We start from the raw sequence: 24,693 nt of genomic DNA on the forward strand, positions 1-24,693 counted from the left end.
TCTTTTTTTCTCCCCAAAGAAAATACCAAGGCTGATGAGTGCCCCACCCCATCACAGTTTGGGGGCAGCTGGGTGGCCACTGGTTAAGCGTCTGATTCTTGATTTTGGTTCAGGTCATGATCTCCCAGTGGTTGGTGAGATCAATCCCCATGTCAGGTTCTGCACTGTCAGCAAAGAGCCTGCTTAGGATTCTCTGTCCTTCTCTCTCTGCCCCTGCCATGCTTTTGCGCACATGCACATGCTCTCTCGCTCTCTCTCTCTCTCTCTCTCTCTCAAATAAATAAACTTAAGAAAGAAACAATACAGGTGGTTTTCTTGTTGGTTTACTGGGTCAATATTTAGTCTAGTGTGTGATCTGTCTACCTAGAATCTCTCTGTGAACTCCAGTCCTTGCTGAGCCACACTTATCTAATCTTTTCTTAATTATGTTATAATTTCCCCCCAATAGTTTGCAAATCAATTCCAAAAGTGTAACTCTAGCTGTTGCCGTTACTATCATATTAGGAAAACTTTGAATAAGAATGCTGCTGCTCATTAAGTTTGTTAATATATACACTGATTATGTCCCCTGAAGAAGAGGATTAAAAATCAAAACATAGTAAAGTCTAGTATGGATAAAAGAACTTTAGATCCAGGAAGAAGGACAAGTTCTATTAACACACGGTATGTACAGAGAATGATGGCTACCAACTCCTTTAGAAGCCAACTGCTGGGGAGGCAGCTGGCCAGGTGGTTTGGATACAGCCCCACAACCATCCTGCATAAAGATGATCAACCCATTTTATAGTTAGGAAATGAAAGCACAGAGGTTAAATAACTTGCCAAAAGTCACACCGCTGGGAAAAAAAAATGAGCAAGCCAGAATTGAAATCCAGAACCTCTCCTTCCAAAGTGACTCCACTTAGGAGATAATCTTGACCAGCAGTTCTCAATGGGGAGTTATTTGGTTACCTAGGGGACATTTGGTAATCCCTGGAGTCATTTTTGGCTGTTAAAATTAGTAAAGCATAATTGTCATCTAGTGGGTTGAGTCCAGAGATGCTGTTCAACATCCTACATGCACAGAATAATTCTTACAACAAAGAATTATTCTGCCCAAAATGTCAGTTGTGCTCAGGATGAGAAACACTGATCTAGGCTAAAAGCTGCTGTGAACCAGTGACACTGGACCAATTTCAGCTGTGGATAAAGATGTGGTTCAGGGGTGCTGGGGTGCCTCAGCTGGTTAAGCTTCCAACTCTTCATTTCAGCTCAGGTCATGATCTCATGGCTGTGGGGTCAAGCCCCATGTCGGGCTCTGTGCTGAGCAGGGAGCCTGCTTGGTCTTCTCTCTCTCCCCTCTCTGGCTCTCTCTCTCTCAAAATAGAAAAAAAAAAAAGATGTAGTTCAAAAAACTCCCCCAAAAAACTGATGTACGATCGGAATCACTAAATACTGACAAACCTCCTTTTTCTGAGGTGCAGAACAACTATGAGACCAGCTCCTCCAGGCAGAGCAGGGACCTCAATCTCCCAATGATCATTCTAGTGTTTCACTTTTAAACTACATGGCCTCCCTCCAATAAGGGTGCAACACCTCTCTTCGTTTGGGGCCAATCAACTTAAGGCAGGAAAAATCTAGAGGAGCACTTGAGAAGTCATCAAAGGAATAAAAAGTGGCAACCGGCATGGTATCCCAAAGGGAGTCTGGGAGGGCATTAAGACAGCTGCATCCTATGTGACCCAGGAGAGGCAGTAATAGCGTGCCCGGTGTTTCCTCACCTCCAAATGTAATCTCCAAGGGTACCTGAATAGCATATGATTATGTGTTTATAAAATGAATAACACTAAAGAAATGGTTTAAGGAAAAGTCTCCATTAGGCGGCCCTGTAAGTCGTATCACGACTTTCTACAAAGGCTCTCAGACTGCACCCGCATATGCTGGCTGAGGCGGCAGGGGCCCTGGGTTCTGGTTTTGGCAGCACCACTGACAGACTAAGGTTCTGTTGCTTTCGTTTCCTAATAAAAACTGTAAAAAGTTACTTCAAATGAAAGCAAGTTAACACAATTCCGTTTTCAGAACCTTTAAAAAGCATATAAAAATTACTCCTTCAGAAAAAGTTAAAGATTTTTTACAGGCTATTATAAAATAGTAAAAAATGACTATACTGTGCTTCCCCCATGAGACTGAAGTATCACCAAATAACCACAAATAATTGGTTTTTCTTGGCACTGTCACACTAACCCAAGACTGCATTTGCTAGTGTGGCTAAAAGTCAGGTCAGAAGACTGAAGTTTGTCATTTGATTGCTACATTATACAGATGAATGCATTTGCTGGGCAAATTTTCAAAACAGAATTTTAAAAGTTAAACACGATCTTGCAGAAAATAGCACTTAAATAGATAATTGTACCTTCTGACTCCCTTGTGTACAACTATACCCTGTTAATTTAATTCCACAGAGGGCGGTAAATACAGCAAAAATATATCTACAGCTTAAAATTAAACTGGCCTGGCTAAAACTTAATCATCAAAGAAAAATGGAGACACATCAATCCTATTAATTTTTCTCATACAGCAGAAGAAAAGGAACAGAAGTTTAATAACACTTATGAAATATTTAAAAACCTGTTTTTGAGAAATGAACACAAAATACTTTCCAGAAATGTGCAATTAAGACTAATTAAAACAGGGGCGTCTGGGTGGCTCAGTCAGTTAAGTGCCCGACTCTTGGTTTCGGCTCAGGTCATGATCTCACGGTTCGTGAGATCAAGCCCCACATCAGGCTCTGCGCTAACGGTGCAGAGCCTGCTTGGGGTTCTCTCTCTCTCCAATCTCTCTGCCCCTACCCCACTTGCTCTCTCTGTCAAAAATAAACAAACATAAACAATTTTTTTTCTTAAAAAGACTAAAACAAACAAGCAAATGTACTTACATTAACTACTATAGGGTTAATAGTCAATACCCTGAATCCTATATGCTCCTAGTAATCAAAGTTTGGTTCGACAGTGAAATTTCCTTAACAGAAAATCTCACACTTTCACAAAAATGCACTCAACTTGACTCTTGAGCATATTTGCCAACTCACTTACTACATGTGTAGAAGCATCCTTATTTGTTAAATCAATTTAATTTATAATCTGGGTATTCCTTTTGCTTGTACAACACTGATACTATTTGGCCTGTTCCTTAAGAAGCAATCACTTTAGAGCCGACAAAAAGAGAGTTGTCAATAAATGCTGTCTTTATGAACCCTTCCATAGTTAATTTTCATGTGGGAGAAGCAATAAACAAAGAAGCTACCTCTCTGGGCTATAAAATGATTCATCTGCAAAAATTACTAGGGAGATTCTGGCCTGAATTTCCACATAGGTCTTCTTCTGTCCAGTTAGGACAACCCAACCAAGACACTTCACATTTTCAGGATTTCAGCTTTCCTACACATTAGTGGGATAAAGTAACTACTCCCAACTCCTTCTGCCCACCCTCTCCTCATAGAGATAAAAACTGAAACTATAAGACCTCTGAGAGAAAAGATAAAAAGCATGTTATTTTTCAATAGAGATCTTGCACAAGTTTTCAATAGAGACTATTTTCAATAGAGATCTTGCACGGTTGACAGGTGAATCTATGAAGGAGATTAAACATAACTGTCTCAAAGAAATTAAGTTCACATCCTGCACCCAACTACCAAGTGATGCTACTAGACAGAAAGCTATTTAATGGTTTAACTTCCTCTATGCATTGAAGAAGCCTTCCTAAATTATCTTGTTAAGTAAATCCCAGGAGTGATGAGACTGAAAATGTGCCTCAGTATTTACATTCATCATAAGAGACTGGCCCAGGCCAGGTAGGCTACAGGCACGCATCTATCACACAGCTCCCAGTTATCTGGAACACTTGGCCACTTCACACATGAAACATAGTCTCACATAAAAGGTGTTTGCCTATACCTTCTCTTTTGACATTAGAACAACATCTGCATAAAATATTTAGATGCACATTTGGTCAGCTCAGAAGTATTCTACCCTTAGGTACAATATAAAACACTTAGATACTACTCTCAATAGTTTTTTATTTCTACACAGAAGTAAAAAAACAAAAACAAAAACAAAACAAAACAAAACAAAAAAAAAACACACCCCAATATTGATTTTAATATACATCTCTTCTTACTTAATCTGACTTAAGAAATTAGAGATTTGGTCCCTTAAATTTACTAAGAGCAAAAAAATAATCTGATGGAGATGGCTTTTAAATGTGTTGCTTCTAGGCTGCAGAGACAGGTCCACACAGACTCAGCAGCTTACAAACATGCCCAATGTGAACATTAGTCAATTTATTATCATCTACTTTTAATGAGCAGCACGTGGCTAAAATTTCATTTGATGGTATCCTATCTGCAATACATTGTTGCAAGTACCTTAAGGGTCCACAGGTAACTACTGTGCAATTCCTGAAATATTAATTTGTACACAATGGCTTGATGACAGACATAAAGGAAAGAACACACAGCACATACTTAAAAAGTTTTTTGAACAGAAAACCCGGGATTTTAAAATCGTCAAACTCGGCATCGCTCTCCTCAGAATCGCCTTCAAGCTTCAGACACTTCTCTTTGTCCCGCAGCCTCAGCTTATTCCATCTCCTACCATGAAAATAAAAATCATATTTCCATTATTTTGGTTGCATGATTAGAATATAGTTCTAGATAATGCACAAGAAAAAGAAGAAAATTAGAATGGTCTTTTAGCTTTCTACTACCATCATTATCCAAAACACTGATACTCAAAAAAAAAAAACATTCTCTTTTCCTTCTTTCTCAATTCAATTCTTATTTGAATTATTATAGCTGCTTTAGAAATATTTCTGGAAGGTCCCATTTCATTATCAAAACTACTTGTTCCTCTCCTGGCATACCCTAAAGGGAAATTTCTATGCTAGTTCCTAAGATATATGAACTTAATTCTAGAAAAGACTCAGTGAAAATTTCAATGTAACTTAATCTCCAAAATGACAGTATAACAAAAAATAGATTTCATTTATAATTACTATTTCTGTGCCAAAGGTATGATAGTCATAGCATAAAACAGCATAGTGTCTTGAACATAAAGCAAATTTTTGGTCAAAACTGCTATATATCAGATTAACATATGAGGGGGCATCAGCAATATCAAAGGACTGACAATTAACTTAGAAAAAATGTTTCCACTAAATAAAATCTAAGTTATAAATTTAGTAATAAGATGCTTTTAAGATATAAAATAAGATGAATTGTTACTCAAAAACTAAAAATAGAACTACCCTACGACCCAGCAATTGCACTACTAGGCATTTATCCAAGGGATACAGGTGTGCTGTTTCAAAGGGGCACATGCACCCCCATGTTTATAGCAGCACTATCAGCAATAGCCAAAGTAGGGAAAGAGCCCAAATGTCCATCGATGGATGAATGGATGAAGAAGATGTGGTATATATACACAATGGAGTATTACTCGGCAATCAAAAAGAATGAAATCTTGCCATTTGCAACTACGTGGGTGGAACTGGAGGGTATTATGCTAACTGAAATTAGCCAGTCAGAGAAAGACAAATATCATATGACTTCACTCATATGAGGACTTTAAGAGACAAAACAGATAAACATAAGGGAAGGGAAACAAAAATAATATAAAACCAGGGAGAGGAACAAATAGAAGAGACTCATAAATACGGAGAACAAACTGAGGGTTGCTGGAGGGGTTGTGGGTGGGGGGATGGGCTAAATGGGTAAGGGGCATTAAGGAATCTACTCCTGAAATCATTGTTTCACTATGTGTTAACTAATTTGGATGTAAATTCTAAAAAATAAAAAATAAAGTTAAAAAAAATAAGATGAGTATTTATATTTCAGAAGGGTGATGCCATGTATGTATAACGAAAAAATGTCAAAAGATCTGAAAGTCTTTTTTTTAAGTGTTTATTTTGAGAGAGGGAGAGAGAGAGAACACACGCACACGCAGGGCAGGGGCAGAGAGAAAATCCAAGCAGGCTCCACAATGTCAGCGCAGAGCCCAACGCTCAGCTCGATCTCATGCTTCATGAGATCACAACCTAAGCTGAAATCAAGAGTTGGATGCTTAGGGGCGCCTGGGTGGCTCAGTAGGTTGAGCAGCTGACTTCGGTTCAGGTCATTATCTCACGTCTCGTGGGTTCAACTTCCACATGGGGTTCTGTGCTGACAGCTCAGAGTCTGGAGCCTGCTTCAGGTTCTGTGTTTGTCCCTCTCTCAAAAATAAACATTAGAGGGGCGCCTGGGTGGCTCAGTCGGTTAAGCGTCCAACTTCGGCTCAGGTCACGATCTCGCGGTATGTGAGTTCGAGCCCCGCGTCGGGCTCTGTGCTGACAGCTCAGAGCCTGGAGCCTGTTTCAGATTCTGTGTCTCCCTCTCTCTCTGACCCTCCCCTGTTCATGCTCTGTCTCTCTCTGTCTCAAAAATAAATAAATGTTAAAAAAAAAAATTAAATAAAAATAAAATAAAAAAATAAACATTAGAAAAATTTAAAAAAAAAAAAAAAGAGTTGGATGCTCAACCAACTGAGCCACCCAGGCGCCCCTAAAGATCTGAAAGTCTTAACATCAAGACTATTGAGAAAGTGCAGCCATTTCACCAGACTAATTCTGTATCCAAATAACTATGATGAATATTGGTGTCATGAATTAAAAAATATACATACAAACGTCAAAAGCCTCACACTCTACTCACTCTCAAAATAAATGGATGACCTTACTCAGCATGCACGCAGCTCGCAATGTGAATTTCACAAAATGGTGGGAATAGGATAAAGCAATATAGATAAATGCCTTCAAAGTCAAAAGCTCACAGGAAGGGAATGAGAACAGTAACATATATAAGAAGACATTTATCCGCCATCGATTATGGAAGAATGCTAAGAGACTACGTGAGGAAATGTAAATGAGAAAGTGGAAATAATATCACACATACTGTCCACTTAAATCAATGTTGTGTTCCGTATTAATTAGCACAGGAGGCCAAATACATGAGTGACAGGCAATCCCATCCAGGTAGCTGCTGGAGGACCTTCAAGTACATCCTCTGATAAATTCTTGCTTTGTTGAGGATGTTAACTCTTCAAGTAACAAAGGGGCTACCTGAAGTTTAACTGTGATCAATAAGGAAGAACTAGCTGATGATCTGAAACTCCTTCAGGGCACTACAAGTACCAACAAATAAGCACTGTTGGTAATTTCCAGAGAAGAACAGCAAATTTAAGAGGCAGCTTATAGCCGAGCCTAATAATGGTCATATAGCCATGAAGTTTAATGTAAGATAGTCTTTTTATACAAAAATTGTAATGACCTTTTTGTGCTCTAACTTCTAAAGGCAATCTTTTCCTCTCTTTTTTTCTTCCTTAAAAATTATCTCCATGCAACTGACGAAATGAAGTACGCCTTAGTGGCTATAATCGGCTTTGATCTTCTTCTGAGTTTCCTATTATCCACAAATTTAGTTAAGTGCAATGGTATACAGCACTGGATCTCAACCAGGGGCAATCTGGCCATCCTCCCCCCCACCCCAAGTTAATTTGACAATGTCTAGAGACATATCTGGTCATTACAACCGCTGTGAGGAGTAAGATATACTACTAGCATCTGGCAGGTAGAGGCCAGGTGCGCTACTAAACATTCTGCAATGTACAAGACAGTCCTCCATAACAAAATGTGACCTGGTCTCAAATGTCAATAGTGCCAAGTCTAAATAAAAAACCCTGGTAGATCAGTATACCCACTATTGGAACTTAGAAACCAAAATGAGGGGTGGTGCCTGGGTGGCTCAGTCAGTTGAGCATCCAACTCTTGGTTTCAGGTTGGGTCATGATCTCACAGTTTATGAGTTCGAGCTCAGCATCAGGCTCTGTGTTGACATCGTGGAACCTGCTTGGGATTCCTGCTCTCCTCTCTCTCTCTCTCTGCTCCTCCCCGACTTGCGCAAGTGCACATGCACACCCTCTCCCTCTCTCAAAATAAAGAAATAAACTTTAAAAAAAAAAAAAGAAATCAAAATAATGTACATACATTTCCCTGTGTATATATTTGGATTCTTGCTACCTACTATGTGAAATTTAGCAAGCAAGCAATTTCACATGAGATATTCCTCAGTATCCAAATTCCTTACCATCAGAACTCAAAAACAAACATCTGCAAAACAAAAGATACTTCTATTTAGTAAATTTATGAATAATACAAAACTGATAAGAATCACAGAAATTACCATACTCACTTAAAAGTACTCCATTTTGCAATTACACAAAGATAACTCATAAGAATCACAAAAATTATATCCACTTAAAAATACTCTACTTTGCAATTACACAAAGATAATTTTACAGGAAGAAAAAAAAAAACACCAGAAGATACTGGTTTCACAAGTTTGGCATAAGGTCATTGAATATTTTACATACAAGAGTATCACATATTTAACTCCACTGATAGATAACAGCTATTTCCTTCAACTCAGCCAGTAAATCTTTGGGGCTGTTAAGCTTCCCACTGCATCACTCTGTGTCAACAGGGTTCAGCTTCCTCCTTCTCCTCCCTCCTAAAATGTACAGGCATCATGTCTCCACAGCACACAGCACCTAGGAAACCACATTAGCCACCACAGAAATTATTGCATTCCAGTACCTTCCGCTTCATAAAGATGAGAAGAGCCAAACATTTATTCAGTTTGGCTAAAGGATGACTAAAGATGGTAGGGAAAAATCATTATTGCCTACAAGTATTTGTACCATTGTGAAGACAAATCGCCCCAGCAGAGTCATCCACACATATTAAAGACAGAAAATACCAGAGTTATAAAACCACATGCATATGCGGCTCAGTCTAAGCGATCCTTCTGTTATATAAAGCTGTAATTCCTCATGGGGCTTGGAGCCAGAACAGACCTCTGACCATCTAACCAGTCCCCACTGAAACAGTGCAGCACCTAGTGCTGATGGACAAGAAGGACCACATGGCAGACTGGGGGCGGGGAGAAGGGGGTGGTGGAGGAGTATCACATTCACCTGATGCCTTTCCCATCCTAGATGCTATCAAGAGTCTTAAAGTTGCTCTCAACCTGCTTGTCCTGCAACCTGGCAGGCTGGGCGACCTGTCTGGCCAGCAGGTGTAAAGGGATCTCTGTGCTATGAATAAACTGGGTTTAACACACAGAATAACCACAGGCCAAAACACAGAAGTCTGCACCCGGAAGGTCTAGAATCAAATCCTGACTGCTATTTATTAGTTCTTTAACCCTCAGCAAGTAACTTCACTTCTTCAGCACCTAAGTTTCCTCAAGTAGGAGATGGGAAGAACAATGGCATCTACTTCCCTAAATTTAGGGAGGATTAAATGAGGTGTCACATGTAAAGCACTTAGCATGAGCCTAGAATGTAAGTGCTTAACAAATAACTACACTATTACACGTAATCATATCTGCTTACTGAAATCCTCACACAAACACAATCCTCAGAGCTGTTACTATGTTCACGTACAGAGGAGGAAGTGGAGGCAATATATAACCCAATATAATCCATCTGTGATAAGGTAATGCACCACCAGTGTTTATTAACAGAATTCAACAAGTATGTGTGAACAAAAACCATGTTTATTAATCAAATGGATGCTCAGAAATTATGAGTACCATGCTCAACATGAGTAAACACACTTACCCATCAGAAGATACCTGCTGGAATACTTCAATTTAAAAATTCTGTAACAGATTTGTAAACAGTAAACTGTCATGAAGTATGGCTGCCTTTTATATGACAGTAACAAAAAAATTGATACAGAATGACTTAAATTGGTTGGGGATGGCTCAAGATTAAGATCTGGGCTCCAGTGATTCAAAATCTTAAAAATCAGATATGGTCCCAAAACGTCTAAATTCTGTGTTTCAATAAGTAAGGCAGATAATGGATTTTAAAAGTGGAAGGGGGCAGTAAATAGTCCAATATTTACATTTTTGGAAAAGAAATAACTTTTCCATGTTTTTTATCCTCGCATTTAAAAACATTCCGCACATGTAATAGTCACAGCTGCAGCCACATAAAAGCAAGTGGGCCTGGTGTTCCCTGGCAGGGTTTCTAACTCTTTGCGGGACTGCCACAGTCAGCCTGCTAGCGACTCCACTGGCAGCCACTTAGAAAAGAACCCAGTAATAAACATAAACTTACAATTCCAATCAGATGCAGGCAGAGAAAATGCTCCCTGGCTTTGCTACATTCATGCAAGAATGAGAACCTGGCCCAGACTGTGGGGCCTGGGGCTGATACCACAATAATGATCTGTCAGAAGCAATTCGGACCCAGGGCCAGGCTCCTGGCAACAAGGCACAGCTAACCAGTTGAACTACACCAGGAACAACACTTCCTCCAGTTGCTAGGGCACCTTGTCAACAGAACCCTAAGAATACACCTGAGAGCTAGTTGCCACCATTTAAGGTTATTTATTTTCAAAGAATTTCCCGAACACCAAGAATGTTTAAAATATGTAAGTGGAAAAACACAGCTAACTGCCATTATGCCATACCTTGCAGTTTCCTCATATCTGTGCTATCTGCATTCCTGTACTGTCCCCAGGCTCCCCCCAAACACATATATCCCCACCCCACATGGACCATTGAGACCTCTGCCCAAGCCGTGCCTCCAGAGACGCCTTCTTCGATCAGAGTTAGGTGTCCTGTCGTCCAGGTGCCTTCTCAACCCCACAGCACCTTGGACACACCTGGTGTTTCTACTAGAGTACTCACCAAGTGTTCAGCACCATTTGAAAATCGTATCTAATCTTCCCCATTAGACTGGGAGACACCTGAGGCCACAGACTGTTTTAGTCATACTCCTAGAGACCAGTGTAATGCCCATCTAAACACAAATACTCAGTAAATGCTGAATGAATGAATGAATGAATGAATGAGGTTCAGAATTGGGCTGGAAATAAGGAAGACATCACAGACAGAAGCATGGCCTGAAAATGGTGAAAGTGGGTCATTCAAGAATGAGTTTAAGAATTGTCCTATTCTGGGTGCCTGGGTGGCTCTGTCGGTTAAGCATCTGACTTTGGCTCAGGTCATGATCTCACAATTCATGAGTTCAAGTCCTGCATCAGGTGAGCTCAAGCCCCGCTTTGGGTAAACACGAACTCTGCTTCGGGTGAGCCCTGCTGCTCTCTCTGCCCTTCATGGGATTCTCTTTTCCTCCCTCTCTCTGCCCTTTACTCACTTTGTGCCCTCTTTCTCTCTCTCAGAAAAAAAAAAAAAGTCCTGTTCCTTTTAAATTTTTAAATTTTTTTAATGTTTATTTGGGGGGGGAAGAGGGAGAGAGAGAGAGAAAGAGAGAAAGAGAGAGAGAGAGAGAGAGAGAGAGAGAGAAAGCAGGGGAGGGGCAGAGAGAGAGGGAGACACAGAATCCGAAGCTGGCAGCACAGAGCCCGATGTGGGGCTTGAACTCACAAACGTGAGGTCATGACCTGAGCCAAAGTCAGACACTTAACTAATGGAGCCACCCAAGCACTCTAGGAAGTGTCCTGTTCTATCTCATTTACAGCCTACCTCCTGCTGCATTCCTGCTCTTTCTACATGTATGATGTTAAAGAACTACTCCTAGATACATCCACTGGGTAAACATGAGTAAGGTCCACTACAAAGAATGAGGCATGACAAGGACAAAGTCAGAGAAATTCTTGATTGTATAAGGAGGAAAAAAAAAAAAAAAGGACAAGAAAGGAAAGGAAACTCCTTTATTAATAAAAATTTTGTAAGTTATTTTCAAGTCCTGAATTGTGTTTTGGGTTTTCCAGTGGATTCACTTTGTAACAACACTGGTTTCTGCACACCAGATCTTGGGAAGAATCAGAAGCCCCAAGTTTGCATCCAAGCTTCCCTAGGACCAGGTGGAAAAGGGTGGGCAAAAGATTCAACTTTTTAATGAAAGAATTCATCTTCTGAGAGAGGAAAACAAAAAATTTAACTAGCCCTAAACTACAATGACAATACTAGAAAGGAAATAATGTTTTTGATGGTCCCACCATCTTTTTCTTTAATCTACATATGTAATAATCACAGCTGCAACCAAATAAAATGAAGTACGTTATTCACTGGGGAGGTTTTCTAACTCCTACAGTTCCTCAGACTTCGGTGGCAGCCCCTAACGGAGAACCCAGTAAAAAACACAGATTTAAGATACCCACTGAGAAGTGAAAACCAGATGTGGGCAGAGAGCTGCATTTCAGGTCTCTAACTGGCAAGGAGAGGTGTGAACTTTAGAAGCATCATTTAACACCACTGCATTTGTCTCCTCTGCCACAAAATGAATCAAATAAAAGTTTCACACAGCACTAAATGGTAACATATGTACTACACCCTTGGGAAACTACTTTTTTTATATACTACATGCATATCAGATGCTATCTTGCAATTAATTATTGGTAGATTACACACAAAAAAAGTAAAACTGAGAGAAATTTTTGTTAATTGCAGGTTATATATGAATACAAAATAACTGTTAAAACACCTACTGTAATCTTGGGCAGGCAGGAATTAGGTGTAGCTCCTTAGTCTAGAAGGCCATCACGCTATTCCACCCATACCATCAGCAAAGATTAAGATTATCACAGTCCACTTAGGGAACAATGTCCTGCATATCTAGCACAGCAAGGAGTGTGGAAATCAAGACTTACAAGGCACAAAAGAATGATCTGGAACACGGACCTTAGAACAGAGAAACCTGTGAGGAAGCAAAGTGTAATCCTCACCTATCCACACTCAGAAGCAAGGAGCAGGCTGTGAAGTTTGAAGAATGCCCCCTGGGCAGAGGTCTAGTGCCCCCTAGTGCATTCAAAGGAGAAATATTTTTTGATTTCTCCCAAAACAACTACTGACAATGTGTTTATATTTGTACAACTTTTTTATCACTAAGTGGACCTTATCATATTAATAAAAAATGTATAAAAGGGAAAAGAAGCCTAATATCAACAAAACTAAGTATATAATAGCTAATGATCTGGCTATGCATACTAATACCAATTGTTAAACTGCCTTTTACTTTAGAAACAGGACACCTTTTCATAGATACCATTATTTATAGGCTCTTCATGATTCTCACAGACCTCTTCCAACTTGATGAAATCTTTGTAGTAAATGTTTTACCTGGTGGGCATGCAAATAAGAGCAGCTAATATTTATTGACCGCCTGACATAAGCCTAATATCTTAGACATATTATCTTTTGTAATCCTCATACCATCTGTGAACAAAGTACTGCTATGACCCTCATTTTACAGATGAAAAGATGTACAGAATCTCATGGTTACTAGGTGAGACTCTGGCACTGGACTCCATGGCCTGTGATTTCTAACCCCTATGTCACATATCACCTCCTTGAGTAACAACGGCTAGCTCTGGACCAGTTGTGTTTTCAAACTACACATACAAACATCCATATTATGTATATATTTTTTAAACTCAGAGTCAGAAAACAAATACCAAGGAATGACAACAACTAATAGTTACTGATGCTCACCATGTGCCGGGCACTGTTTTAAGCAATTTACCTGTATTAATTTATTTACTCCTTGCAAACCCTGTGAGGCAGATACTATATCTAATCTTTTTCACAGTTAAAGAAAAATAGGGACAGATTAGGTAGCCTGGCCAAGATCACCAACATGAAGATTCAAACTCAGATAATCAACCTCTAGAGTCTACTCCTGTTACATAATCTTGTCTCTCAAACGTATTTTCCAAACTCCCTAAAACCACCTCTTTTCTCATAGTGCAAGCCAAAGAGTCAATAATCGCTTGTTTACTGGCTACACAATGAAAACAACTGTACAAGAGCAAACCAAGTTCTAAAAGTCCAATTCACAGATGTCTCAAAAGATGTCCTTCCCTACCTCAATATTGCACAAAGTGAGTCAAAACTCCCTCTTCACTGCACAGTTGCCAACTTTTTCAACAGTAAAATCAGCTTAGCAATTCTTTTGACTACAAATAATCTAGACTGAGCAAACACATAAAACATATTTAATAAACAGACAAACCAATGAACTGCCTATACCAACCCACAAAAAAGGCAAAATATACCTATCAATAGGAATTGTCAAACATTAGTAGCTTCAGACCGTATAGTAAGAAAATGAACATGCCTGCTCCAAAACTCCAAGGAAGTCATATATTGAGCTGCTTGAAATTCACAAGGGACCTAACTGCTCTGCCTTCATTTTTACACTGCAAGAGCCACCAAGCCTGGAGCACTTCAGACCTGCACTGTGAGGGAAAAGTCACACACCATATTGTTAAATCATTCTCAATACAGGGTGAAATTTCAATCTCTGGCTCATTCTGCACTTACTGCAATATCCATGAAAGAAATCTACAACAGAAGCACAATGAGTACAATTTGATTTTTAAAAATATATTCAAGGCACCAAGCTGGGTATTTAATATAGTTTGCATTTCTGTAGTGCAATAGGTTTTCTATTTCAGACAGCTAAGAATCCCTTACAGATTAGTCTAATTTGCTAAATTGAGATACTCAGTGTTTTACTTTTCTTATCTGCCTTTTTATGGTCTATCTGGGTGGACTTAATTGGCACATCTGAGCAGATGAAATACCCTCAGTTAGGAGTCCAGATCTCACCGAGTAAATTAAGACTGATGCAGACAATTATGCACTGAAACTGGGAATGAGAGGTGTGTGCAGAGCACGAAGCAGAATTAGTCTTCATTTGTGTCTTAGCTTTGTCATTTCAAAGAAGCCAAGATTCTAAGAAAACTCTTTAAGGGAGTAACTTTTCCTTCTGTCTAAAATATAGAATCCTAGGGGGGGAGAAAAAGAACACAGGTTTATTTCTTGAGACATTAACTCCTAGAAACTGATGGTAGTAAGAACAATCTTCAAATCATTATGTTTAGGTTTCTTGAATAAATCTAGATTAAACTTAAAAATTCAGATCTTAGACATCAAATGATTTGGAGATCAAATGCTTTTTACAAAAAGTTATAAGCTCTACAATGTAATTGGCCTTTCCTACATGTGACCTTCCTGAAAGTGCTAAATCATCATCCAGTGCAAACAAAGATCCAATTGAAGAATAAATGAGAAAATCCCAGTGCAAAGGGAGCCAGCTCTAGGCAAAACAAGACACAGAGGCTCTGTAGGGATAATAAAATGGAGACAGAGCAGCTAGGAGAGGGTTCTAGGAGGCACAGCCTTCAGCAGCATTTCAGGCATGGAATGGGACCCGCAAACAGTGTGGAACTGGTCCCCATCAAGTGAAGGCAGAAACTTGTTGCTGAGGCAACGCTCCTCCCAGTCCATCACACCAACCAAGCTGATAGATCACTCCCACCTGACCCAATCCTCCTCGGATCCCTTTCTCTTCTCCAGCCTTCTCCATTTACTGCTATCTTGGACAAATTATATCAGCTTTCTGGGCTCAGGTTCCTATCTCCTAGGGTTTGTGAGGATTAAACCAAAGAACCCATCTGACACAAAGCACTGCCTAAGTAGTAAGCGTTAGGTGATGCTACCTATAGTTGTTCTCATAGAACCTTTCTTCCAACCCCCACATGCCACCCTTGCTCAAGCCATCAAGGCCTCCAAATTTCCAAATCCAAGAGACTTCTCCAACATTTATCCTACTTGGCTTGACCCCTCTAAGCACCTGAAAATGCTGACAGCCTTTCTCCTCTAGAACTATGCAAGTATACAGCCAAACCCTCCAAACCAGGATCCAAATCGCCTCTGGCCCCAGTAGCTCCAGTGCTTAAGGGGAAGGACAACAGAGATACTGTTTACCCAGATGATTAAGCCTTGCAGTGTTAGAAGGTAATCTGTAAGATTTACATAATATATGGAGTCATTAGCCTTTTCTAACTCAAAGTTAGTCATACAAAACAAGGTAAAAAAAAAAAAAAATGGGGCAGAAAAGAAAAATCTTTAAGGTTTAAAGATTTAAATAAATATATTTATTTGAATAAATATTTGTATTTATTAAAAGCCAGTTACAGGGGTGCCTGGGTGGCTCAGTTGTTTAAGTGCCCGACTTCAGCTCAGTTCATGATCTCACGGTTCACGAGTTCAAGCCCCGTGTTGGGCTCTGTGTTGACAGCTCAGAGCCTGGGGCCTACTTCGGATTCTGTCTCCCTCTCTCTCTGCCCCTCCCCCACTTGCACTGTCTCTGTCTCTCTCTGTCTCTCAAAAATAAAATAAACATTAAAAAAAAAGTTACATCAACAGGCATGACTACAGATGCAGGTTACACAAGACCGTGAGGCAAATTCTATCCCCATCCACACCATACCTGTCAAGTCTTCTAGACTCCCTACAATCACCCCAAGTCCCCATCCAACTGGTTTAAGTTTTTGGTTTGGTTTCCATTACAGGAAGGGGGAAGAAGCTAAGTGCTGATTCTTAGTGCCACCCTGTGGTCACATCTAGATATTACACATTCCATCAATTCACAAATGCAAGGAAAATGACATTTACAAAACCCTCTCCTGGCTTCAAATCCCAGCTCTACCTCTTAACAGATCATATTGGCAAGTCGATCAATTTGAACAAGGCATGATCAAGTGTTTGAATAGCCTACTATAACTGTAATAAATGAAAGGTACGTATACATAAGATCAAAGCCTAGAATGAAATGTAGACAAATGACATAAAAAAGAGGTGTAAGTAGTGTTTTTTTTTTCCATCTTAATACTGTCATAATTTCATTATTTAAAAAAACAAGGAATCATCCAAAGTTCAAGGTGGGGGGTGTGGAAAGCCTTCAAACTATTTGCAGGTAGCAGCTCAAATCAGTTTCAGGCTGTGATCTCAGCAGCTTAGAGTACCACTAGATGATATATGAGGAGACTCAGGAATCACCTACTGAAAAGTCTGTTACCTTGTTTCACTTACTGAGGTGGAGGTGGAATGGGGGCGGGGTAGGGGGGAGATTTATTGCAGTGGTAATACCAAGCTGACATTGGGCTAGAGTAGAGAAAAAAGCATCACATTTTCAAACCCCAATGTCCTTAACCAACAATTCTTTCCAACTGCATCAAGGGTTTCCTAAATGGGAACATAGTAAGGGCCTGTAATACTGAGGAACGCCACCAACCTCGCCTCAGAATTAGTGGGAGCCCAAAGTACAAGCGCAGCACTCAGCTCCTTCCGCCCCTGACCTGCTGCCTCAGACACTGCAAGCTGAGTCCTGAAGATGCTTTCCAGGTGATTCTGAAGCATATGTTCTGATAAGAAGCAGATGATCTATTTTACACAGCACTTAGCTGAATGAACTGACCTCAAAGTTCCTCTCCAAGCCCTTTCCTATATAAACACAACCCACTTGTGCAGGGTACATAAAAGAGGATTTTAAAGTAACATATACACCTCAGCACTTTCGACAATAGCCAAATCAGGGAAAAAGCCTAAATGTCCATCAACTGATGAATGGATAAAGAAGATGTGGTTTATGTATACAATGGAATACTACTTGGCATTGAGAAAGAATGAAATCTGGCCATTTGCAGCAACATGGATGGAACTGGAAGGTATTACGCTAAGTGAAATAAGTCAGTCAGAGGACAGATATCATATGTTTTCACTCATATGTGGATCTTGAGAAACTTAACAGAAGTCCATGAGGGAAGGGAAGGGGAAAAAAATAGTTACAAACAGAGAGGGAGGGAGGCAAACCACAAGAGACTCTTAAATACAGAGAACAAACTGAGGGTGGATAGAGGGGTGGGGGAGAGGGGAAAATGGGTGATGGGCATTGAGGAGGGCACCTGTTGGGATGAGCAGTGGGTGTTGTATGTAAGCCAGTTTGACAACAAATTATATTTTTTTAAAAGTAACGTATAAAAACTGAATCTGCCAAAAGCTACCACCTCAAAAAGGAAAAGTATATAAAACCTACTTATACACATTAAGTAATTCCCAAAGTTGACAGTGCATCAGAACGACCTGGAGAAGCTTTTTAAAAATTACGACCTGAAGCCCCATGCTAGATTTCTTGAATCAACACCTCCAATGGCAGGGCACCCAGGTGATTCTGCAAAGTCAGCCTGTAGGCTGGGAACCTCTGCTTCAGTCTATGCTCACTGCCAAGAAAATAAAGCCTGTTACTATTATATACTGTCTGGCACACAGAAATAGAAAGAAGAGCTTCAGGGTATGGGTTTAAGTCAAATTATAAATGCTAGCCCTAGTTGTGTCAACAGGAAACAAACTTACTTGGAAGGACATCCTCTCACTTAGGATACAACCTGACCTACAACCCAAGTCTGACCCAAGCAGTGCTCACTGCAGCTGGAGAAGGAAGCCAGAGTTGGTGACATTTTTTGTCTGTGCTATCTCTCAGGTTGGCATATAACTGGCATGAATGCTGCTGCTTCCCTCTGAGGCCCCCGTGTCCATGGTAGACATCACTAACGGACTGTAGCACTCTTTCCTAGAGAATCCAAACAGGGCCTCAGTCTCCCCCCCTGAACAGACTGCCACTGCCTAAAATGGGAGCTGTCTGGTAAGGTGAGGGCTTGTGCCCTACCTTCCTACAGTGACTGCTTAGAAACCAGACATCTCTGCAGACCACAGCCACCACACCACTATCCAAGGCAATCCAAATGAGAAATAATGTGTCTCCAAAGCAAAGCAAGCATGTATTTTCCTTTTCAATAACCTGCACCCTAGGGTCTTTTTCAACATATCTGAACTACTCAACAGACCAGGCCTTGCGCTGGGATGAATCTCCTCCACAAAGTCTTCCCCAAATACCTGTCTGAATTCATTATTCCCTTCACACTGCTTAGGGCCCATCTGTGCCCATGTCCCCTAAAAGACAAATTCCTCTCCGGAAACCCTAGCACCAGTCCTAGAGCACACACACACATTCATGCAGTGAGAGCAAAGATGACACAATGAGAGCTGCCTCGTATCTCATCTGGAAATCAATCAGAAACACCGAGGTAACGAGGGCTGCTGATCTTTGATCACCTCAAGGGGAAAGGTGCACATATGAAATGTCTGGTCTTCTAGGCCACCCTTGACCCATTCCGGCTGTACAGAGTGGGTAAGTAACACCTAAGTGTTCACCAGAGACACCTATCACTCAAACACTGCATGTGTGTCAATCCTATTAAGTCTTTATTTGGCTCCTGGAGCTCCCAGGCCCTAGCTTTCTACAACAGCGATGTATTTTAAGAAAAGCTAAACCTCACAACTAAGAGCAACAGCCTAATAGAAACTCTGCTGCTACAAAATTAAAATGAAAAAATAACGATGTTTTCTAGGATCTGCACACCAATGACATGAATAGGAACCGACGGAATATTTACTTCAAAGAACTGGCTCATCCTTCCTGGTATATCCAGAAGTATGAAAATCAGGGAACACCACTGAGGAGGCAGCCTCAAAATGCAACTTAGTGCAGAGACAGAAGCAGGATACAAATGTGAGACAGACACATGAGCAGTTTAAAAAATGGTAACACTTCCAAGACTGATCTGAGGTCTTGGGGCGAAGTCAGAGAAAAGGAGGATCCTAACAGTTATTATCCTGTTCCAGAAAAGGTTACGTTGTAGAAAAGTCTTGATAGGAAACTCGCACTTAGCAACACCTAAACACAAAGTTACCAGGTTGGGACTGAACTAGAGCTAAGGGAAGACCTCAGACAGATGCTCCCTCCAGCTCAGAGAAGAAAGGGGATGAGATGTCTAGGAGTGACCCACTTTCACTTCTAAGTTTAAATGACCATTATAATTAACAGGGTTATAACCAGGACAAGTTCAAAAAGGACACCTAGCTTAGGTACACATTTCTAAACTCTAACCATTAAGAAAAACTCATTTTCTGTGTTGCAAACTCTATGGGGCTTTACTCTGATTATCCATCCTCAAACCACTGCTAAGATACAGAAGCCTAAAGTCTTTTTTTTTTTCACTCAAGGGAATACCATTACAATTTCAATCTGTCTACAAAGATCAGCAACAAGAAGTAACAAAATATAAAAAGCAACTGGCAGTTCTAAAATGTTCTTAATAACGCTTCTCAGTCCAAAGCATTTTCTTCTAACATCCCCCAATCCAAAGAGTATCAAAGGAGACGCAAAACAAACATTTCAATGTGGTATCTGCAGTTTAACAGCCGTAATAACTGTGGCCATAAAATTTTAAGAGCTATAGTATTTTGGTGGCAATTAGAGTTATTGATATTTCTGAAATTCATCTGAGATTTTACTGTAACTTTAGCAAAAAACTGGCTTTGGTATGGCTTTGGAAATAATTGTTCTACAATCTTAACATTATTAAGAAAAACGCATTGCAATGAATTTAAACTAAACCCATATTTAAAATTCAATCAAAATAAACTGCTTCTCATCAAGATACTAATACATTTAAAAATTAATTTAATATTGAATGGGAAGAAAGTATTGCTTCATTTACAATCAATATGTTGAGATTAACACTTTTATTAATTCTCTACAGTAGTTAGAAAGAGACTGACACCACTCAGCATTCAAGAGCATCCAGTGATATCCTTCAAATACCTCTACAGATATTAAATGTGCAAAGTAAAGTTAAAGTTGCAATGAGAAGTAACAAATGTAAGCCACTCCTCAAGGATGCTACTTAAGGTCTACCACAGTAAGTGTAACAGCTCTAAGAACTGGATTTAGGTCACAGGTCCTCAAACTGTGTGAAAAAAACTATGCCACCTCTGCTTTTAAAAGGTTAGGCAGGGGCACGTGTGTGGCTCAGTTTAAGCATCCTTCTCTTGGTTTTGGCTCAGGACATGATCTCATGGTTCAGGAGTTCGAGCCCCAAGTCCTGGCTCTGTGCTGATGGCATGGGGCCTGCTTGGGATCCTCCCCTCTCTTTCCCTCTCACCCTCTCTGCCTCTCTCTCCCTGCCCCTGCACACTCTCTCAAAATAAATAAAAACAAACTTTAAAATAAATAAATGGGGCGCCTGGGTCGCTCAGTCGGTTGAGCGTCCGACTTTGGTTCAGGTCATGATCTCGCTGTCCACAAGTTCAAGCCCCACATCAGGCTCTGTGCTGACAGCTCGGAGCCTGGAGCCTGCTACAGATTCTCTGCCCCTCCCCCACTCATGCTGTCTCTCTGTGTCAAAGATAAACATTACAAAAAATTTTTTAATATAAATAAATAGATAGATAGATAGATAGATAGATAGACAGATAAAAGGGTTAGGGAGTGTATGAGACAATCTGGATGTGGGTCATCAGTTCTAAGTAACAGAAGAAAAAATATCAGGACAATCTGCATTCATAAAGGCCCGTGGAAAGCTACAAGAAACAATAAACTAGACCTCCCTACGTAGAAAAGAAGAAAAAACTGTGGAAGACTGGGAAAAAGCCATCCCAGGAGCAAACACTTAACAAGTAATCTGCTGGGGCACCTGGGTGGCTCAGTTGGTTGAGCGTCCCAACTTCTGGTCAGGTCATGATCTCACAGCTCAAGCCCCGCATCGGGCTCTGTGATGATAGCTCGGAGCCTGGATCCTGCTTTAGATTCTGTGTCTTCCTCTGTCTCTGCCCCTCCCCACTCTGGATCTGTCTTTCTCTCTCAAACATAAACATTAAAAAAAAATTTTAATAAATAAATAAATGAATAAATAAGGGGATCTTTTTATCTTATTTACCTGTTTTATTTATCTTTCAAACAGATCCCCTTTCCCTTGGACCTTGTTCGTGCTTAGTAAGCTCATGTGGGAGACCTGAGGCATGGCAGGGTCGTGCTCAGTGGGACACACTGGTATCTGCAGCATACAGACCCTTTTCCGGGGCTCAGAAAAAATATATGGCAGCTGACTTCCTGAATGAACACATTCACCTTCCCTTTTATCTTATTTGCATCTTATACTGAGAGAGCCATGGAAAAAAGCCAAAGTCAATCTCCAGCATAAAAATGACCGTGAAAAGGAAGGGTATGCAATGAGCATGAAATACACTTCTGGCAGCATGACGGGTTTATAATTCTGTAGGTGACTACTTTCTCAAGACAAGGAAGGAGGGATTTAAGAAAACAAGCTTATTCTTTCATACACCAAAGCTTAAATTTCAGCTTCTTTTTGGGACAAAGTCCTCCACAATCATTTCCCTGCTTCAAAAGAAAACAAAAACCACCACTATACAAGCCAGTCTTCTCCTGACCCTTGTTACAGGTGACCTCTCTGAGTATAAAGGCATACATCTCAGACTTTAGTCCTCTGCATGCATCTTGCCCTGGCCCTCCCCCAAGCTTTTCTTCTGAGACTCGTCCCAAGTCTGAACGAAGATACAGAAATTAGAAGCATTCCATATCAGCTCCTCTGGGGACTTGGGGGTTCTGCTGGTTTAGGAGGCTAAGGATGCAGGAAGTCCAACCTTTGGATAAACGGGGGTCTAATACATTAACCTGAATCTAGAATCCTTATTTAATAAACCTGCTGCCTAAGACAAAGCAAGCAGTACAATCTCTTTACAATCTCTGCAGACTGACCTTAGCCGCTGCTTATAATAATCTTCATCTCCATCATCTCGGCATCTCACTACTTTCCGACCTCCTCCTCCACAGGTGGCTTCTGCTTCTTCCCCAGAACTTGGAAAGAAGTCATCCCCCATCTCCTGCACCGTGACTTTTTTCTGCCGCTTCCGGTGCTTGAGCACAGGTTTCAGCAGGGAGTCAGGGCCTTCTCCGGTCAGCTCAGCCCCCTCTGCCTCCTCCTGCTCCTCCTCCGTGGGGAAGTATTCGGACTCTTCGCTCTCAGAGGTGCCCTCTGCCTTCGGCCTCACGTCAGACTCCAAAGGCTTCTTTCCTTTCGGCAAGCCCACTTTCCCTTGGAAATGAAGAGCCCTTTTCTGCAGCTTCTTGATGTGCTTCCTCAAGCGCTTATCTGCTTTCGAGAGAACTTTGCTTCGCTCACTTGGTTTGTTTTCACTGAGTGTTGCGCTCAGCTCAGAGGTGCCCGAGGCCGCAGTTTTCCTAGCTGCTCTTTTATTACAAGCTTGCTTCTTCCTTTCAAAAGACAATTTTGCTTGATCTGCCAAATACTTTTCAAAGCCTGATGCTTCATCGAGCATTAGTTTTCTAGGCTTTTTCTCCTGTTTCTGAGGGATCTGGGTTCCAAAAGGTGTCATCTGGCCAGTGCGGATGAGCTCTTCCCAAGCAGCCTCCTGGACAGGCATGAGCATGCTGCCGAGACAGGATGGCCCCGGTTCTGAAAGAGGGACGACAATGCACTGGGCACTAGTGTGAACCTTTCCAAGAGTACGACACAAGGACTCACTTATTCAATAAACAGCACCTACAAACAACTCACATTTAAAAAACATACCGTGATGTAGTAAAGCATATTGTATATAAAAGAACAGAATAAAATTTATTATAGCATTCATCATACCACGTTCAATACACTCCTAGTCAAAAAGGTGTTGTATGGAAACCAATCTGACAATAAATTTCATATTTTAAAAAAAAAGGTGGGGGGCGCCTGGGTGGCGCAGTCGGTTAAGCGTCCGACTTCAGCCAGGTCACAATCTCGCGGTCCGTGAGTTCGAGCCCCGCGTCGGGCTCTGGGCTGATGGCTCGGAGCCTGGAGCCTGTTTCCGATTCTGTGTCTTCCCTCTCTCTCTGCCCCTCCCCCGTTCATGCTCTGTCTCTCTCTGTCCCAAAAATAAATAAACGTTGAAAAAAAAAAAATTAAAAAAAAAAAAGGTGGTTTCTCAATAACTTTTTCTAAAATAATGCATTATAAATACACTCTCTGTGTATCTAAAGACAGAGCTACTCATATACAACATACACATTTCTCTGTGTTTCCTCATCAATTAAAGAGTAGCCCCCAAGGAAGCAATCTCCCAAGTTTCCATGTCACTTCAAATACCAACATTCACATGGACTTAAATTCAAGAGATAGTAAAACAGAAAACATAAAGAATCAGCATGCACCTACATAGGTAAAACATAAACATTCACTCTGCACTGCCCAATATAATAGTCACCATTGGCTTTTTAAGTTGAAAATTCAGTTCCTCAGATGCACTTGCCATATTTCAAGTGCTCAATGAGCCATATGTGGCTAATGGCTACCATAATGGACAACACAGACAGCATTTCCAGCATTGCAAACAGGTCTACTGGACAGCACTGTGTTAAATGTGCAAAGTTAACTAACAGAAAAGAGAAACTAAAATTGGAAGTTCTGCCGAGCAATATAAAGTCACCCAGATATCATCCCTCTTTCGTTAGTTGAACTTAATCTCTGGCAAAATTATTTCACCCACAGCCAAAATACAAACGTAAGTAAGGCTGAACAGGAAGAATCCATATTCTAAAAATCTACATTTCTTGTAACCAGTGTTTCACTAAACTTGCAGTAAAGAACAATACACATCAGAAAGGGCACAAATACTAACTGTACAGCTTAGTGAATTTTCAGAAAAAAAACATACCCATACACCGACATCCAGATCAAGAAACAGAAATCACTACTACCCCCAGATGCACCACCCTTCATGGCACACTCCAGTCTCCACCCCCCCTAAAATAATAACTGACCATACCATTAACGCTACAAACAAGCTGTACCTAGCTTTGAACTTTATGTAAAAGGAAATGTTTGTACTCTTACGTCTGGCTTTTTTGCTATAAACATGCTTGTGAGAGTCATCCTTATTGTTGAATA

General features: G+C 40.6%; 1 protein-coding gene across 3 annotated transcripts in view; it reads right to left on the reverse strand.

Moving 5' to 3' along the window:
- Positions 1–24,693, reverse strand: part of ERCC6 (ERCC excision repair 6, chromatin remodeling factor) — a 78,930-nt gene that overhangs the window by 41,295 nt on the left and 12,942 nt on the right. For all 3 annotated transcript variants that reach the window (XM_047073098.1, XM_047073099.1, XM_047073100.1), the window contains exons 5-6: positions 22,509–23,226; positions 4,502–4,627 (exon numbers count right to left, since the gene is read on the reverse strand). In XM_047073098.1, the coding sequence (XP_046929054.1) occupies positions 4,502–4,627; positions 22,509–23,226 (844 nt within the window). The remainder of the gene's footprint in view (positions 1–4,501; positions 4,628–22,508; positions 23,227–24,693) is intronic.

This window comes from Lynx rufus, unplaced genomic scaffold, assembly GCF_022079265.1.
Source record: "Lynx rufus isolate CCGP_SWC_20201006 ecotype Redwood Valley unplaced genomic scaffold, mLynRuf1.p SCAF_11, whole genome shotgun sequence".
In the NCBI taxonomy this organism is placed as follows: Eukaryota; Metazoa; Chordata; class Mammalia; order Carnivora; family Felidae; genus Lynx; species Lynx rufus.